Source organism: Adiantum capillus-veneris, chromosome 19 (assembly GCF_014529385.1).
Source record: "Adiantum capillus-veneris isolate H3 chromosome 19, ASM1452938v2, whole genome shotgun sequence".
NCBI lineage: Eukaryota > Viridiplantae > Streptophyta > Polypodiopsida > Polypodiales > Pteridaceae > Adiantum > Adiantum capillus-veneris.
Genome location: NC_140949.1, coordinates 95,506,434 through 95,525,194, shown reverse-complemented (window position 1 = coordinate 95,525,194; position 18,761 = coordinate 95,506,434). Strand labels below are relative to the sequence as shown.

Here is an 18,761-nt window from a genome sequence, read left to right as displayed (position 1 = left end):
CGGACTTGCCGACAAGGGGAAAAGCGCCTCCATGCCGTATCGTGGCATGTCAACGGGGAATGGAAACAAGTTTCCCCCTCGAGGGAGTAAAAAGTCTTTTCATGCCATGTTAGTCAGTCCATGTTCCCTTGTTAATCATGCCACCCGAGGGTAACGTCGGGAAATCACCAAACGAATTCAGTGATGCACTTCAGGACCAAGGCTGAGAGAGAGGGACAAACCCTTGTAACTCACAGACCGTGCTGAATCTTGCCCAGGTACTCCAGGATTTTCGCCTGGTAGAAAAAGGCCCCCGTCCAACGGATGTCCGGTAGGACTGCCATACCCAAAGTGGGCGTCGGCTCAAAGGAGGCATCTCGATCCGGCCAACCATGGTCACCAAGGCCCGCTCGGAAAGCCCCAGGACCATGTTAGGCGAGACCGCACCATACGCAATAACTACAAGCCCTACGAGCTTCAAACACCCTCATGGGCCAGAGCATTGTAGTATCACGGTACGGCCCCGCAGAGGAATGCTGCAACGTTATCCGCATAGGCACTCCTCAGTTGCGGTCCACGACGACCATTATGGGCCCCACGAGGGACAACCCAACCTGGCAATCGCTTTCCGCTAATCTCCCCTCCCAGGAGTAACACTTCGGTATCTTCACCGCTGGGATTGTTTAACAACCGTCTAGCATGTTCCAAACAGGGTCGTATTGAGCTTCTGAGATTGTCCATTTCAAGGCACTGTACCAACAAGTGCGTAGTGACCTTGAACCTTCTTCCATTCCGCACAACGGGCAAGTCCTCGACTGCGCCCGTTCAATCTTATCCTTAAGCATTAAGCCATCCACTCTTGCTAGTAACAAGACTTTCTCCTCCATCCCACCGGGGTTCTTTCCAATGCTCTGCCTAAAGAGGTATCCACGCGTGTCCTCATACTTCCTCTCAATATAAGGATCAAGGGAGACACATTGATGTGAGTGCTCCCAGAGCTTCCAGCTCTCCTGTCTTGCGGTTTCAACAGAAGCGCCGTTGATATACCTCTCCCCCCAAAACTTTGTCCTTCTACACCAAGTCCACTTCTTGAATTGGTTCCAGTCTGGTATATTGTTAACCAAATCTGCAATCCAAGTCTTTAGACCTGCGTATTTGGTAAAAGCTCGTACCCTCTGCCCTGCACAGTAAGCTGGTACGGGGGGGAGCCCTAACTCCCGGTGAAGAGTTGCTGCTGCCACAAAACTCGACTTCGCGGCCTTACCGACTACCCACCTCATTCCAGTTGCTATAAGCGTCTCTAATGGGTTCAACTTCCTCATGTCATGTGAACCCATAATCTCCGCTCCATAAGTCGCCACTGGGAAGACGCACGCCTTGAAAAAGGCCAACCTTGACCACATCGGAATTTTCTTAGAGCACAAAAGATGTTTATGGGCATACAGAGACTTACGTGCACTTTCAATCCTATCTTTAAGGATAGTATCGATCGAGACTTCGCTGTCTATTAGTATGCCCAAGTATCTGTACTCTAAGGCTACCTGAATCTCCTCAGGTCCGATGTGAGGCTTGAAGGCAATAAGTTCCTCAAGGTCCCCGTTAAATACGGTCGCTTGGCATTTCTTTATGCCGAACTTCATCCCCCACTTCTCCGCCCAACTATGCAATCTATCTAAACTAGCCTGCAACTCCTCCTTAGACTCCGCAAATAAAACTAAATCATCTGCAAAAAGCAGGCCCTGGATCTTCAGGAGTAGGCCTGGAATAGCCACCCCAAGGTCAGTCACACTCTCATCCAGGATGTCATTAATGAATATATTAAAGAGAGTAGGCGACACGGGACACCCTTGACGCACGCCACAGGCGATTTGGACCTCCTCACTCAACTTCGCTCCAACCCGCACTCTAACCTTGGAAGATTGGTACAAGTCTCGAAAGAAATTCAAGCAGCGACCTCCAATCCCTATGGCTTCCATCTTTAAAAAGAGCGCCTCGTGTGGCACTGTATCGTACGCCTTTTCAAAGTCAATATATGCCGCAAACGTCGGTCTCTTAACAACCTTTCATCTGAGCACAATCTCCTTCAAGGCAATCACTTGCGCCACTATGAAAGATTCTGGAGCTCTTTTCTACCCGCCTCTTCATTCAAGAAGACCACGTTCAGAGAACAGATTGATCGGTTCACCTTGGGTCTACCTATAGAGATCCGAGATCACTGCTTGGAGCAAAAGTCAACTTCTATTCAGGAGTTGATGAGTCATGCGAAGCGGGGCTTTGCCATTCACTCTAGCAGCCTGACTTACCCCACAAATGAGAACATGACACAGCGAGCCGAACAGACTTCTGGGAATGAAAGTAGAAAGAAAAAGAGCAACCCAGAGAAAAAGGATGCATGACCCAAGCTTACTCCTCAGGAGTGAGCTCGATTCATCAAAGAGGGGAAGAGCTTTGGATGTGGGGAACAAGGACACATCTCCGCGAAGTGCCCTAAAAAGGCACAGAAAGAACAGAATGATAAGGACGAAGACAGCCTTGAGAGTTCGAGAGCAGCGGAGGAACGTGGACGAAAAGGCAAGATGAAAACAGGACTGGTTCCAGATTGTGTGGGTACAGATCTCGACACCATGGATGAGAGTACAGAACTTTGCCGAGCTTGGGGCAAAGTGAAAGATCAAGAGGCCCTGATTTTCTTTGATGGAGGAGCCAAGGCCAACTTCATTTCACCGGAATTGGCGGCGTGGCTCAAGATTACTCCCGTAGGATGGGACCACTTGCAGATGCAGTTCTAGTGGCACCCGGCAGGGACGTAGCCATTACTCATGTCATTGGAAAACTTCGGTTGCATTGTCAGGGTATTTGGGGCATGAGGACTTCTTCATAATGCCTTTGGAGGGTTGTGATGTTCTCTTAGGGATTCCCTGGTACCACAAGAACAACGCTGTGGTCGATTATCTGGTGAGAAAAGCGACTTTGACTACAGAAAAGGGCAAAACAATTGTACTTGATATTAAACTGAAGGGCGAGTCTGTCCCTATTGTATCGGCTTCGGCCATTTCAAAATTCATGAAATCCAGTCTGTTTGTTTACTCAATCTTTATGAAAGAATTGAGCGATAAGGATAGGACAAATATGTAAACTTGATAAAGAATGCCAAGATTTTCTCCACCCTCACGCCGATTGCTTCTCAGAGGGCCTACCAGGAGAGTTACCCCCTGCTCGTCCTGAAGATCATACCATTGATCTGATACCTGGAAGCACACCACCGAACCGGCCACCTTACCGTGTGAGCCGAGCACAGAATGAAGAGATTATGAACCAAGTGAAAGACCTCTGGGAAAAGGGTCTTGTCCAACCTAGTACTTCACCGTATTGCTCTCCACTGTTGTTGGTTTTGAAGAAAGACGGATCTTGGAGGATGTGCATCGATTATAGAGCTCTCAACAAAATCACCATCAAGAACAGATTTCCGATTCCTAGGATCGATGATATACTCGACAAGTTACAGGGATCCTCGTGCTTTAGCACGATTGACTTGAAGAGTGGATATCATCAGATCCGAATCGCGCCGGGAGACGTCTACAAGACAGCCTTTCGGACTACTTTTGGGTTATTTGAGTTTTTGGTGATGCCTTTTGGCTTAACCAATGCTCCTGCGACATTTAACCGGATGATGGACAGGATTTTTCGAGAGTACAGACCATTTGTTGGCACTTTCTTTGACGACATCATTGTTTTCTCCAAGAATGAGGCAGAACACAGAGATCATCTGCTTCAGGTCTTTCAGGCATTACGAGATCACAAGTTAGTGATTAATGCAGAGAAAAGTGAATTTTTCCTATCAGAGATACACTTTTTGGGACACATTGTCTCAGCAGAGCTAGAGTGCAAATGGACCCGGCCAAGATAGAGACTACCCGTGATTGGCCCGATTTGAAGAATGTCCATGAAGTTAGAAGCTTCTTGGGACTGTGTTCGTACTACAGGCGGTTCATACGAAAGTTTGCAGAGGTTGCTTCCCCTCTGCATATCTTGACACAGAAAGGAGTCCCTTTCTCGTGGGGATCCACAGAGGTGACTGCTTCTCGGACCTTGAAAGAGAAATTGACTACGGGACCAGTTTTGACTTTGCCGGACTTGAAGAAGTCATTTGAAGTATATTGTGATGCTTGTGGTCGTAGTCTGGGTGCGGTCTTGATGCAAGAAGGCCATGTCATTGCTTACGAGAGCCGATTGTTCTCTAGGCCAGAGATGACAGCACAGATATATAAGAAAGAGCTTTTGGCGGTTATCCATGCTCTTACTTAGTAGCGGCATAACCTACTCGGAGTGGATTTTACTGTCTTTACAGACAATCAGAGTTTGCGCTACTTCTTGTCACAGAAGCAGCTTTCGGAAAAGCAGATGCGGTGGACGAACATCTTGTCACAGTTTCACTTCCAGATTGTCCATGTTCAGGGACAGCAGAATGTGGTGGCAGATGCTTTGTCTCGGAAACCGTTGGTTCTGGCTATTTCCGCGATACATCATAGGAGCTTCGGGGATATGGTCGAACAGTATGCCACAGATACAGATTTTGCAGATATTTTCACACAAATACGGGATGGGGAGACAGTAGCTGGATACTCCCTTCGGGAAGGCTACTTGATGAAAAAGACTGTTGTGCGTTACACAGCCGTTGAGGGAAAAGGTTATGACTGAATGCCATTGTCCACCTTTTACGGGTCACCGCAGCATTGCTACCACCATGAAGGGGGTAGAGAGATACTTCTTTTGGCCGAGACTCAAAACGGATGTGGAAGAGTTTGTGCGCAGTTGCTTATTATGCCAGAAGGTCAAGTTTGACAAGCATTTATAAGGCACAGGGATTGTTACAGCCTTTACCCATACCCACCCACCCCTAGGAAAGTATTGCGATGGATTTCATTTTTGATCTCCCGAGGACACAGAGTGGTCACGATGGTATCTGGACTATTATTGACAAATTTAGCAAACAGGCTCATTTCATTCCAGTGAAGAAAACAGTCAAGCCAGATCACTTAGCGAGACTGTTTGTGGCCCAGATCTTCAGATTACATGGCATGCCTGAGACGATTGTCTCCGACAGAGACCCCAGATTTACGAGTTTGTTTTGGAAGGCAATTTGGGAGAACATTGGCACGCGGTTGCAGTTCTCGTCCTCGTTCCACCCGCAGACTGATGGGCAATCTGAGATTGCAAATTCAGTGGTTCTAGATTTATTGAAGTCTTACATCTCATATCAGAAGACTCAATGGGAAAGATACTTACCTTTGGTGGAATTTGCCTACAATAACACGATACACTCTTCGACGGGAATGGAGCCATTTGAGATTGTTGAAGGTGCTGCGAAGGTTCCACCCTTCCTGAGCACGAAAGATAAGATCTTTGAAGCGGATGAATATACGCGAGATTTGGATACGGCTTTTGCCAAGGTTCGCGAGACTTTGCAGAAGTCTCAAGAACGACAGAAAAAGGCAGCGGATCGCCATCGTCGCGACATGAAATTGAAGGAGGATGATTGGGTGCTCTTACGTTTTGAGAAGGCACGCCTACAAAAGAAAAAGGGAAAGGAGAGGCTTTTTCCAAAGCTTAGTATGCGATACTACGGACCTTTCCAGATCACTAAAAAGATAAATGATGTCTCCTTCCGATTGAAACTGCCAAATACTTGGAGGATTCACAATGCATTCCATGTGAGTCTCTTGAAACCTTTTAAAGGTGATGTGTCTGATGATGGGGAGCTGATGAGCAACCCGAAGTGGAAGAAAACGAGGAGATCCTTGTTCCTGAACAGATTTTGGCACATAAGGATACGAAGACTAAAGGTAAAGTCCGAAGGCGGTTCTTGGTTAAGTTCAAGAACTATCCAGCATTGGATGCGAAGTGGATGGAGGAGGAGGACCTAGCAGATACTCCTCAGATTGTGAAACTTTACCTCGATGCTTTTGGTTTAGCATAGTCTACTCCAAATGGAACCCAAAATTCAGCTTGGCCGGAGATCTGGTGCAGTGGGATGCACAAGAGGAGAGTCGCTCCGCTCCTTTGTCAACAGATGCCTTGATTTAGATACTAAAGTCACTGATGTCTCTTTGAGCTTCAGGGATATTGAAAGCTGACAGTGTTCTACTGTATGACTTTAATGAAATGGAATTCCTGATTATGATACTGATTTGTTCGTGACTTCTCTTAAGTGCAGGAACTGATAGACGAAATGACTGCAGCATTATGGTCTGATTGATCTCGAATAGACATGGTTGCAATAGGGGTTAGTCAATCAGACATCGATGAGGTCCCGATTGGACCTAGATGTGATTGCTAGCTACATTGCCGATAAATCATGCTTTAAGATCCGAATGAATGTGGAATATCATGTGATGTCCTGTGATGTCTGGTGATGTCCGGTGATGTCGTGTGATGTGACTGTCGATTTGGTACATGTGCTAGATGTGTGTTCCTAGTACGTAGGTACTAACAATCAGTGTCTCCTAAGATGGTTTATGGCTTTTGTCGGTTTTGCAGGCGTAATCGCGGTCGATTACAATGCTTTCAAGAGTGATGACGTGGCTACGAACAGCAGAAACCCTAATTTCTGCCAGAAACCCTAAAATTCCTGCAACCCCTAAAATCTGCCCAAAAAAACCCTAATTTTCAGCAAACCCTAATTTTCAGCAAACCCTAATTTCTGGCGGAAAACCCTAATTTTCAGCAAACCCTAATCTCTGGCTGGAAACAGTGCCACGTGGCAACAACCCGTGATTTGCGGGGCGTTTTGCGGCCAGCCATACGGAAGTTTCTGCTTTTTCCTACGCTTTGGAGAGAGAGAAAGCCTCTTTGCTTTTTTACAAGCAAGAGAGAGAGAGAAAGAGCCTTTGCTTTCCTTTTAGGCTTTTGCTTTCAAGCTTTTGGGGCTCTGCTTTTGGGCATCCCTTGTAACTTTAAATAAGTGGTTTGGGCATTCACTTCTCAGAGCATCTGGACACAGAGTCTGAGAGTGAATCCCGACCCACTCTCTTGTACTTTGAATTGATTAATATAAAAGGAAATACCGAAAGGGGCGCCAGTCTTTGGGGCCAATATCTCTAGGCACGGAACTCCGCCGTGCCAGTGCAAATCTATTGTGATCTGTGAATTGTTTTGAAGTGGTTATTTGGTGTTGTCGCGATTGATTCTTGACTTGGAGTGTCCAAGTCTGTTACAAGTTGGCGCCATTCTTTAGGCTTTGACATGTCAGCAGTTTGTTACATCTCCCCTTCTTGAAAGAGAGTAATCGTCCGCGATTACAGCATATCTACAAAACAACTAAGTTAGCTCAAAAATTTTAGAGGGACATTCCGAGGGGCAATTTGAAACCGGCCCGTGGGGCGGTAAGCTTTGGCTTTCACCCGAAATTCTTTACACAGAGAGAACGTGCAAAGGAAACCTGTGACGGGAAGTAACACCTAAGTACACACACGGCTAGGAAGCTAGAATGACCCGAGCAGACGCCGACACCCTGTTGGCCCCAAAGACTGGCGCCCCTTTCGGTATTTCTTTATTCATATTATACTTGAGAAAAACCTGTAAACTTCCACAACATGTCCCACTTTTATCGGGCTGAAATTCCTCTACTCCAACCGGATTTCGGCAACATAACCACAGTAGAAGTCTCCACGGACAAAATCCCAAGCAAACATTGACTTTCCACACACTTTAGAGCTCTTTGCAAAACCTGGCGAGAAATTGCAGCTCGTTGAATTCTCTGTTTTGTGCTCCGATCCGCGTGCTAATCACTTTTTTGGGTAACCCTCGAGCTCTCGCACTTGTAGGGTCACTTGCCCCTTGAATTAGACGAGATTCCTCACGAGAAATCTCTCTAAAATGTCATGTACAAGCACCCAATGCCTTCCCGAGGCTCCCCTAACAAATAAACGATCCAAACCCTTGCACCTAGCCCTCACCAAGCTGTCCAAACCTGTCCATGGCTGTAATTGCAGGTTTTTGACCCAATTTCGCCAACATAACAACGCAAATATCCCTGTAGGTCAAAAGTACACGTCAAGGACACTTTCCCTTGCAGTATGGAAGCTTTCCAGTGAGCTATGGTCAATTTCAGCATGCTGTAATTTTCTGTTTTGCCACTTTTAGGTGCCTGCTGCCCTGTACACGCATCCCAAGGCCTTTCCGAGACTCCCCTGACGATTCCCTGCAGTTTAGGTGCGAAACCCTAAACCTGCAGAAAAACACAGCAGGCTGTAATTCTCTGTTTTGGACCGTTTCGAGCGGAGCGAGCACGCCTACGCGTGTCTCACATGCTTCAGCACGCAATGGGACAGTTCCCCTGTAAATCGGACGAGTTTTCACGCGAGAAAACTCTCTGTTTTCGCATTCCTTCGCAATGGAACTGTGCGTACCTAAAGGGGATTAGCAATTAGCTAATCCGGTCTTGCCTTGGTAAACGCGCATAAACCCCCAGAACTGTACATGGTCATTTGAGTATCCCAACTAGTGGGGCATTACCATATGTGCAAAGGGGAGAGAGATGCGCGAGAGCAAATCATCGCGCTACATAGAGCAAGGGAGAAGGCACGCTTTCCATTAAAGCTGTGAGCACCTGCACCCACTACTCACACACACTATAGCACTTAATGGGCTGAAATCAGCCCCCTCTCTTGAAATGGGCGCCCCCTCTTGTTGATGCTTCTGGCAATTGCATCAAGAGCCGCCAAGTGTCCAGTTTGCCTCTTTTGAGTTAATTCCCTAGTATCCACAACTTATAAGCGTCGCGAGGGGCCTGAATGACTTTGAATTGAGCCTAGACACCCTTTTACTGCTCAGATTCCAGTGCCGATTAGCCCGACCAACTCGTGGTGACTTGCCCTTCCCGACTGCGGGTGAAACTCTCGGCCGTCGACCGTTTCACACTGGCCACGCAATGCCCAGTCATTTGCAATAAACAAAAATCATCGGAAAGAAACCAACAACTCAAGTTAGCAATTGACACGTCCTCGTGACACAATCAGTTTGCTCTTTTTATTAAGGAGTTAGCTTCTCCTTTCGGCTCTTTTGATCAAAGGAGTTAGCTTCTCCTTTCGTCCGGATCGGAACTCTTGATATTCCGGTGTAGTAAAATTAGCTATCACACCCAGACCATACTGATCTTCCACGGGTGTCTTTATGCACTAAAATTACATACCCAGGCAATCTCGTCCAATTAGGAATATTCAGTGGTTGGCACATCACAATGCAACACAAATGCTCACATATGCATGTTACAAGACATAGAAACATAAAGCCGCCGATGAACACTCTTCCCGCATCACCTAACAAGGTCCGGGCCAGGAGATATTCAACGACTCCCTCATCACTCCTCCCGCATAACCTAAAAAGGTCCGAGCCGGGAGATATAGAGGCCTTTTACAACCAAACACCCCCCAGACCGCAGCCTGCGTCGTTTGGAGGTGCTGAGAGTAACCACTGCTCAGACTTCTTAATACTCCTCCCGCATAACCATCCAGGTCTGGGCCGGGAGTCACGACAACAATTATATTACAAGCATACAACCAAACGCTCCCGAGACATCCCGCTTGTGTCGTTTGGAGGTTCAAACAATAGCAAAACAACATTTCTCACTACTCCACCTGGGAGTAAAATCACCAATCATTGAAACCAGTATTAAAACCAAAGTCAAAACATCTCAAATCGGCACCAAAACAAGTTCAAAACAGATACTTTCCATTTCAAATAAATTTTCGAACATTACTTTCTAGCTATAAAGAAAACAAATAGGGAGAGTTTATTCGAGGTTTTGTTCAGACAACCGAACTTTGAGGACGACTGATACTACTTTCTAAGTTTGCCCCGTGGCTAGCTCAGCTTTAATTTCTCCACCCTCTGCATCATAATCAAAGTGCATCTGCTTTAAATATTCTGGATGGATGAAGTTCTCTGTAGCTCTGGGATCAAAGAAAATAAGGGCTTTGAAGCCATTGACTTTGCCATATGCTCGACACAATTCATTTGTACTCTCAAGGCGTATGCCATAAATATCAGGAACTAGACCAATAGCGGGTCTAGCTCTCTTAGCAGGAAGTGGCGCTGGGGTTCTATCGACCGTTGGTGCACGCGTCGGCTCCTCAGGTCTATTAGTGCGTTTGGGACAATTAGAATGATTATGCCCTATTTGAAAGCATCCAAAGCATCGGCCTTCTTATAGTAAGGTGTCTCGTTGTTGAGACGTCAAACGAGGCCTTTGCGGTTGATTTTCACGAGACACTCGAGAATTTGTTCGTTGTTGCCGAGAGTTGTGGTTAGCCGCCACAGATTCTTTTGTGGTAAACTCTAGCTTTCCCTTAATCAATTTGTAGCCGACCGCGGCATGGTCCATAAGTTCTTGCATGGTAGAGACTTGCTTGGATAGACAATATTCCTGCAATGGTGATGGTAGTCCAATGGTGTATCGCTCGCACTGGGCCTCCAAGGGAACAAATCTAAAGGACACCAAAAGGTACACGTCAAGAAACCTTTGGTTATATTCGTCCATGGTTTCGGTGGCAAGCATTTTCAAGTTGCCCCACTCTGCCAAAATCCGGACTTCAAACATCAAAGTCATGTAACTACGTGCAAAAACTGTCTTGAAAGCTTGCAAGGTCCTTGGAGCATGTTGTGTCACGATTGAACTCCACCATTGCATAGCATTATCTTTAAGAAATTCCGCTGCTCAAGAAATCTTGGATTCTTCTGTATAGTTCCCCAAAGCATAGATGTTGTCAAATTGTTGTAGGAACTGCAATGCTTTCTTGCAATCTTTCACCCCGAAAAAAGTGAAAAATTTCATTGTCGTGTCTTTGGGTTGGTTAGGCGCATATCCCAAGTATGGATAATAAGGGTATCCATATGGGCTCCAACCATTGTAGCCTGGTGGTGGTGGTGGTGGTGGAGATGGAGGCAATGGCAGTGGCAAAGGCGGTTGCAATGGGTCAGGGTCAGATGGCTGCACCATATTCCTGAAGACTCCCCCGATTGGAACAGATGGCTGAGAAGGTTGCCGGTTGGAAGCTCTCGTACTTTCTGGTGCCGCAAGAGGAGGTACCACCTGGGGCATCAAAGGGGGTAACATGTAGTTCAAAAATTGTTGAAAACTTTGCAACATCGGAAGATTCTGCTGAGGATGCCGCGAAAGAATGTCGTGAAGCTCATTGAGCAGAAACTGCAAATATTCTGTTGAATCCATGAATTCCAAGTATTGGGTTCTTTATGGCTTATGCCCTATAAGACACTGCAATGAAGATGGGAGCACGCCCGATGCATGATGAAGTAAGGGTGGGAGTGGCTAATAAGTCCGGGTTGGAGGGCGAAGATAACTCACATAAAATTCCAAAAAGCTCTGTCTGCTCTTTTGTAGGATCGGTATGCTTTTAAAAAAGCACATGCCTGATGCTCTGATACCACTGTCACAAGACGGGCACCACATGTCGATAGAAAAGAACAGACTGAACAGACCTTTAGCACTTCAATAACAACTAAACGAAGAGAGAGAGAGAGAGAGAGAGAGAGAGAGAGACGACACGCGACACGGAGTGGCGAAATTCCACCCCAGAAAGTATTGGCCCCAAACCTTGGCACCCCTTTCAGTATTTCTTTATATTGCATCAACACAGCCGGTACTCCAGACTATGCACCTTCTCCAGGAAGCATGCCAGAGAATGAGCCCTAACCTCATATTTAAAGGCCCTTGGCCTGAAAAGCACTTACAGTGAAAAGCCTTCAAAACTCAAAAGCTTCTGGTCCAAAAAGCAAAGCCAAAAGCTGTCAGCATAATTTACGGAAATCCGTACGACCTGCCACGTCATCAGCCAGCGCAAAACACAAAAACCATACAGCATGCCACGTCATCATGTCAGCGCAATTTTCGAAAACTACCACATCATCAATAGCTACACAATTTCTTCAGTGTGTGTGTTGGTCCTGCTTTATTTTAATCCTTTGTCACTTGGGGCCCCACTGAACGGGTCCCCATAAGTTGGTAGGACTTCTTCTTTTGTTACTTGTTCTTAGGGTTTAGGCCCCTCGGCTAACATCTGCAAGTAGGCTCCATTCTTTAGGCTTTGACACATCAACAGTTTGTTACAATGGAGCATTATTTCTTTTGGCCCAAACTCAAGAAGGATGTGGACGACTTTGTTCGCAGTTGTTTAGTATGCCAGAAGGTCAAGTTTGTCAGGCATTAGGCACAAGGATTACTACAGCCTTTACTGTCACAAACTGCTGACGTGTCAAGTCTGTGAAGAGCAGAGCCAACCTTCATATCACGGCCGAGGGGCCTAAACCCTAAGAAGAGCAAGCAACAGCAAAAGAAGAAGAAGTCCTACCAACTTATGGGACCCCGTTCGATGGGGCCCAAGTGACAAAGACATTCAAAATAAAGCAAGACCCACACACACACGTGGACTGATGACATGGCAGTTGTACGGAGTCCGGACAGGCCTAAAAATCCACCGACAATGCTGACATAGAAGATTTCTGCAAAACGCGTTGATAGTGCTAACATGGCAGTTATACAAAATTCCGTGATTTACGCTGGCAGCTTTTTGGCGTTGTTTTTGGACCAGAAGCTTTTGAGTTTGAAGGCTTTTCATGTAAACTGCTTTTAAGGCCTAAAGCCTTTAAATACGAGGCCATGGGCTCATTCTCTGCTGGCATGCTTCCTGGAGAAGGTGCAGAGTCTGGAGTACCGGCCTGTACTGTGTTGATGCAATATAAAGAAATACCAAAAGCGGAACAAGGTTTGGGACCAATACTCTCTGGGGTGGAATTCCGCCACTCCGTGTCGCGTGTCGTCACTCTCTCTCTCTCAGTTTAGCTCTTATTGAAGTGCTAAAAGTTTGTTCAGTCTGTTCTTTTCTATCGGCACGTGGTGCCCGTCTTGTGACAGTGCTCTGATACCCCCAAACCATCAGCTTTGGGCAGCCGGGTAGGCACAGCCAGCCAAGGGGGGAGAAGCTTTATAGGCCATGTGCCTCAAAAACCTTAGGGAAGCAGAAAGTCCCACGCGTGCATTGAGGACCTTACTTCTTTGACACCCTTTCAAATGGTGCACGCACACACACACACACACAAGCCTTTAAATGGCGCGCACACACACTCTATACACACTTGATCAGAGCATGAGTACATTCATCTATTGTTGCCGCTACATCTCCATCCTTTCGTACTCAGTAGGTGGAGATGACCCGTACTGTTCCAAATCTTCAGAAGATGGACGATCTCCGTTAGAATCTTCCTTGTTCTCGCCCGAGCCGGAATGGTTGAGTGCCAGAATTTCCTCTTGACGAGATTCGTCGATAGAATCCATAGGTGCTCTGAATAAAGGGATCAGATCCTTCGTAGAAGAAGAATCGACTGAGCTCTGATACCAGTGTAACAGACTTGGACACTCCAAGCCAAGAATCTACCACAACACACCAGAGCAAACTGAAAGAAATGAACTAAACAAAACTGAGAGAGAGACGACACGGCGCGGCGTAGTTCCGCTCCCAAAGAGATTGGCCCCAAGACTGGCGCCCCTTTCGGTGTTTCTTTATTATTAATGCTTCACAAAGAACAATGTCCGAGGTATCAAAGGTGGCAGCGGAAGATGCAATGAAGACAAGAACTCGCTCGTAATCCGGTGGGTACCTCGACTTCGATCTAGAACACTTGCAATGCCAAACACATGAACAAGGCATACTTGAAAGAGAGAGATCTTTGGGAAAGGCTCTCCATGCTGATACCAATATGCTCATACAAGTGACGAAGGGTGATCCAGCATAGAACTGACATGCCCCATGGATAGACCTGAGGCACACATAACTGTGACTACTACTTACACTGCCAACTGCTCCTGCACACAAGACCACTGGCACGGCCTCGACATGTACATCACCTCCAACAAACTCTGAGAGCATAGGTCTGTTGCATCTTCTCTCGACTAAATCTAGATGTGGATCAAGATCTTGGTCGAGGAAACCTGCCACTGCATGGTCACAAGGGCTATGCAAGGCTGCCTTGAGGTGTAACTTCACCGTAGAGATGAACTCCGAGCACTGCTCCTACTGCCCAAGGAAAACGTTGGGCTGACCCTCCTTTGCAGGCGGTTGGCTGCCCCAAAAACACTAGCGTGTCCCCCCAAACAGCCCCAATTCTGCCCCCAAATGCCTACTTTTGCTCGTTCCGCCCCGCGTTCCGCCTTGTTCCCCCGTTTCCGGAACGCTGTTCTATTCCCGACTCCGTTTCGGAAACGGGACTCGTTTGGAACGCCATTTCGGAACGTTTGGGCTGTGTTCTGCCCATTTCCTATTACACTGTCTCTGACCCTTGGAATGACCCCCAAAAAAAAGGTCCATGCATGCTATGAAAACAGAGCAGGAGAGTTGTATAGGACGCATCTTGAAGGTAAACCTATGACAGACTTCTCTATGTTTCATGACTCGTGCCCTAAAAATGGAGGATGATACTTGAACTTCGATTTCCATCCTCACATCACGAAGAAGCACTTGGTGAATGTTTCTATTCTCCCAATGGGTTGCTATACGGGTACTGCTCACGTGATCACTTGGTTATGCAGGTATGGGTGTATGACTACATGTAAAAAAAATTGTGTCTCCCTCAACTCTAGAGATGTGACAAGCAGATAAACAACCCTTGCAGCGCGTGTACAAATATGTCCACAGCTAAAAAGCAAATAAAATGAAGGTCAAGCTTTCAGAACATTACCGACGTAGAGCGTTGTCTTTGGGTTGGGTCCTGCTGCGCCTGTCATCAGCATCTTGAAGGCTGGTACGTGCCGAGGCACGAAACAACAGATGTGTACGCGTTCAGCAGCTCCGCACGAGAGCAGCAAGTTAACGTCTGCGCCGACTCTGCGGTCGTCACTCCCAGTCTTTATTTATTTTTAATCCCCTACAACTTTGAAACTACTTATACCTACTGACGGGATTGTAATCGCTCGAATCTTCGCAGATGCCATCTTTACACAATCTTCCCAGATGTCGTCTGCAATCCAGAGTAAAACTTTTACTCATGATGGGTTTGATCTGTACACGTGATGATGGGCGCCCTTCAACTCTTTGCTATCCATCACACCAACACCTTGGTGATGTCTACCGGTTGCGTCGTGCAATATAAAAAAACAACTTTACGATGACATGCAACGTGTGTGCAGAGCTGGGTGTAGGTGTCTGCGGGCGCACGAGGCCCTTCGCCCTCCAGGCTGCTAGCGACGAACGCTGTCCCCCAGTGCTGCAGTTTTTTTTTTTTTCCATTGAACTCAAGCCATCCTTTGCCTTCCCTTGATTTTCGCTTTCCAATGAGCATTTTCCTAAATACTACCCTTCCATGATTTTTTGAAAATCGTGGGGACATACTGGCTCCTCTTATATTTTATTCGATTATTAGCGAGATTCCTCCACTGCAACCTCCTGGAGTTTCTCTCTCCCTCTTACTCTTACCCTCACAAAAGGCGATAAGGGACTTGAACTCTCACCCTCACAAGAACGCAACATCTCTGCGAGATGAGATAAACCATCGAGACAGATGCCCACGCTGTAGATGTTGCGCCCTTTACACTTACATAACAACACCACTCCCCCCCCCCCCCCCCCCCCCCCCTCCCCCCCCCCCCCCCCCCCCTTCTCTCTCTCTCTCTCTCTCTCTCTCTCTCTCTCTCTCTCTCTCTCTCTCTCTTTGGGGGCACCGCAATGCGCTTAAGCTCCCTATTAGCAGCCATGGCAACCATCTTTCGTCGTTCAATGATCAAATCCTTGCTACTTTGCCATCGCGGCTTTCCTCTGTTGGCTGCTCGTCGCGTTATTTCCAGGCAGCCTTGCTAGGTATTTTGGGAGATTCTGCTTATTAACGCATTTAACATGATTGGGCCCCCCTTACTAGAGTGCTTCGTTAGGTGTGTTCGCATCAAATTGAGATCGAGCAAGTACTGGAAATTTGTATATGCCATTTCAATACTCTTCAACTAAAAAAAATTCAAGAAGTTCTATTATTTGATGCTATTAATTGTTTAAGATATTTACTAACTGGAAGGAGAGACATTAAAATAAAGCAAGCGCGCACGCGCACACACACACAAAGAGAGAGAGAGAGAGAGAGAAAGAGAGATAATTTTTTTATCAAAGCGTGGTAGATTTTGTTTACCTGAGAGTGTGTTTGAGATACCGATCGTAATGTTTCAAAAACGTATCTCGCAAAAAACCACAAAAAGAATTAGAGTTTTGTCAAGCTCAATGTTCGTAATCATAGAAGATGTCAATGTTATTAATTGTTTGTTGTTCCATTTTTATATTTCAGAAAAAAGAAAACATGCAAGTCTCCTTGCATGGGGAGTTTGCAGAGTCCTCCCAATTTTTATAATACGAGGAACATGACATTCCCACAACAGCATGCAATTTTCAGCGTGTTCATTATTAGTGTTCTCAGTGTCAAAAATGAAAAAATTGTAATGCTTACTCACCCTGCAATTAAATGTATATCGTCGATGTACGCAAGTTGCATTTAATGTTCCATATGACCGCACTACTCGAAAAAAACACGATAGTGGAGACGGAGTGGACCTTCCAAAGCCAGAAGCTGCATCACCAAGCTTTGGTATGAAACAGCCGAGAGGACTCTTTTTTATAGTGGTAGAGGATCATTTTGAGCGTGGTAGGTGCATACTGGAGGTGGAGTGGCCAAGGCGAAGGCTGAAGTTGTGCGAAGGCTGTCTTCAAGATGCATGCATAGGTGGTTTCATTTGCTGGAAAGAGACTAGAGCTTTCTCTTGTGGCAAATCCTACAGTAAGTGCATTCCAAGAGTCCACACTCTAGATAGGCAACTGAAAACAGCCTAAAGCTTTTTGGCCTTGCTTCTGTTGTGCGTATCCACTCCGGATAGGAAGCTCCTCAAGCACTTGCGTAGATCCAAATGCCTTCAAGATGTAAGCATAGCCTTCAAGACAAAACTATAGGTGATTGATTTTCAAAATCTCCATAGACCTGATCTGCTATTGCACGAAAGAGACAGTTCCCATCTTCAGTCATCCTCTGCACCTCCAAACCTTTTGAGCGTCTAATTTCAACTTCGAACTCTCTCTCTCTCTCTCTCTCTCTCTCTCTCTCTCTCTCTCTCTCTCTCTCTCTCTCTCTCTCTCTCTCTCTCTCTCTCTCTCTCTCTCTCTCTCTCTCTCTCTCATTCTCTCTCTCATTTTCTTATGGGCCCATTGCGACCTTGGAGATGAAGCTCTTTGATGATTTTACACTCATCCACCCTTGCAAGAGGATCCACTTGCTGTTTTGATTGAGCTAAATGCAAGAGATAAGCCCCAGATTCCCCGTGGGGAGCTTGGAATTATGACTAATGAGGATGAGAGAGTGGACAAAGGAAGACTAGCAGTAACCTTTGACCACTGCAATCCAGATTCAGTTGCACCAAATGATGGTTGATTCATTGACATACCCTGTACATGTGAGAATGAACCACTAAAAAAACAGAGCCTCCATCAGGCTTACATGAAGGTAATGGAAAACCTTCAGCATTGCTTTGGTCTTCACTACATGCATTTATTGACAACACAACAGCCTCCAATTGTGAATCCCCATGCCCCACACCAGTACATTCTGCAATTGTCACAGCATTTCCACTGCATGATCCTGCCTCAAATTGCCTGCCATAATCAGGAGGATCCTTCTCACTCTGCTCTGATAAAAAAGCCTTCTAGTAGCATTTAAGGTCTCACTGGTTTCTTCATAGCTGACCACAACATTCTCCACTAATTTTTCATCTTCTGCCAAGGGATATACCTCTATCTGTTCATTTGAAGGGTCATCAAAATCTGATGGCACCGACTCCTTTGAGTCCTCTTCTATGGTTGAAGTTGGTGAAGTTGAATGTGGCGTTGAGAGAGGAGGAGGGAGCAGGGGTGGGGGAGTAGCCGTGTATGAGGAAGATGAAGTTGTTCTGACATTTTGAGGAACCATGCCCTCATTGGACTAGGACACCGGTCATCTTTGCGTCTCCTTGGATGTGTGGGATTATTAAAAGTCAATAGTCGGTAAACAAATAAGGTTACGTATGCTCATTGAAGCGAAGGCCAACACCACTCACTTTTTGTTTTCGAAGGCTGAAAAAATTATTTTGAATTGACAATCTGCAGTCAGATGCCATTAATTTGTTGCCTTTGTTGCCTCTTCTCGAGTAAGATTGCAATTCACAAGAGTGGTGGGCTCCTGTGAATTGCAATCTTACTCGAGAAGAGGCAACAAAGGCAACAAATTAATGGCATCCTTATCATGACCTAATCTGAGACGTCTGCAGAGAGTGAGCTGGTAACTCTCCAAGACATTGAACCTCTGTCAAAATAATTGTTAGCGAGTCGCGGTGACGGATGTCTGCAGCATAGCTTTCAAGCACTAACATAATGTCAATACTCAGGGAAAGTGACTCGGATGGGGCACGGAGACTCTATGAGATCGTCAATCTCACGAAGTGAACCTTAACAAGTAAACACAATAACTCTACAAGCAAACCAACACTCAATGATCAAGGAAATCTGCCTATGTCCTTTCTCACAGCTCTAGGTCATCACACCATTTCGGCACTCGAACGGACTTGAAATGCAACGAAACTTTAGGAGGAGGTCTAGTGTTGGGGTATAAAGCCCAATGTGGTCGCCCAGGTAAGTGGGCGGGCCGCCAGGTATGTACACATATTCTTTTGTAAAAACCTAATAAGAACTCACTATGCTCTACACATTACAGTA

The 18,761-nt window shown here is 46.2% G+C and overlaps 1 protein-coding gene across 1 annotated transcript in view; it reads right to left on the bottom strand.

Moving 5' to 3' along the window:
- Nucleotides 1-17,979, bottom strand: part of ATE1 (ATPase E1) — a 73,792-nt gene extending 55,813 nt beyond the window's left edge. Inside the window, exons 1-4 of the mRNA XM_086490949.1 lie at nucleotides 17,803-17,979; nucleotides 17,512-17,716; nucleotides 14,938-15,006; nucleotides 14,728-14,862 (exon numbers count right to left, since the gene is read on the bottom strand). Of these exons, the coding sequence (XP_086347075.1) occupies nucleotides 14,728-14,862; nucleotides 14,938-15,006; nucleotides 17,512-17,716; nucleotides 17,803-17,979 (586 nt within the window). The remainder of the gene's footprint in view (nucleotides 1-14,727; nucleotides 14,863-14,937; nucleotides 15,007-17,511; nucleotides 17,717-17,802) is intronic.
- Between the last annotated feature and the right edge of the window lie 782 nt (nucleotides 17,980-18,761).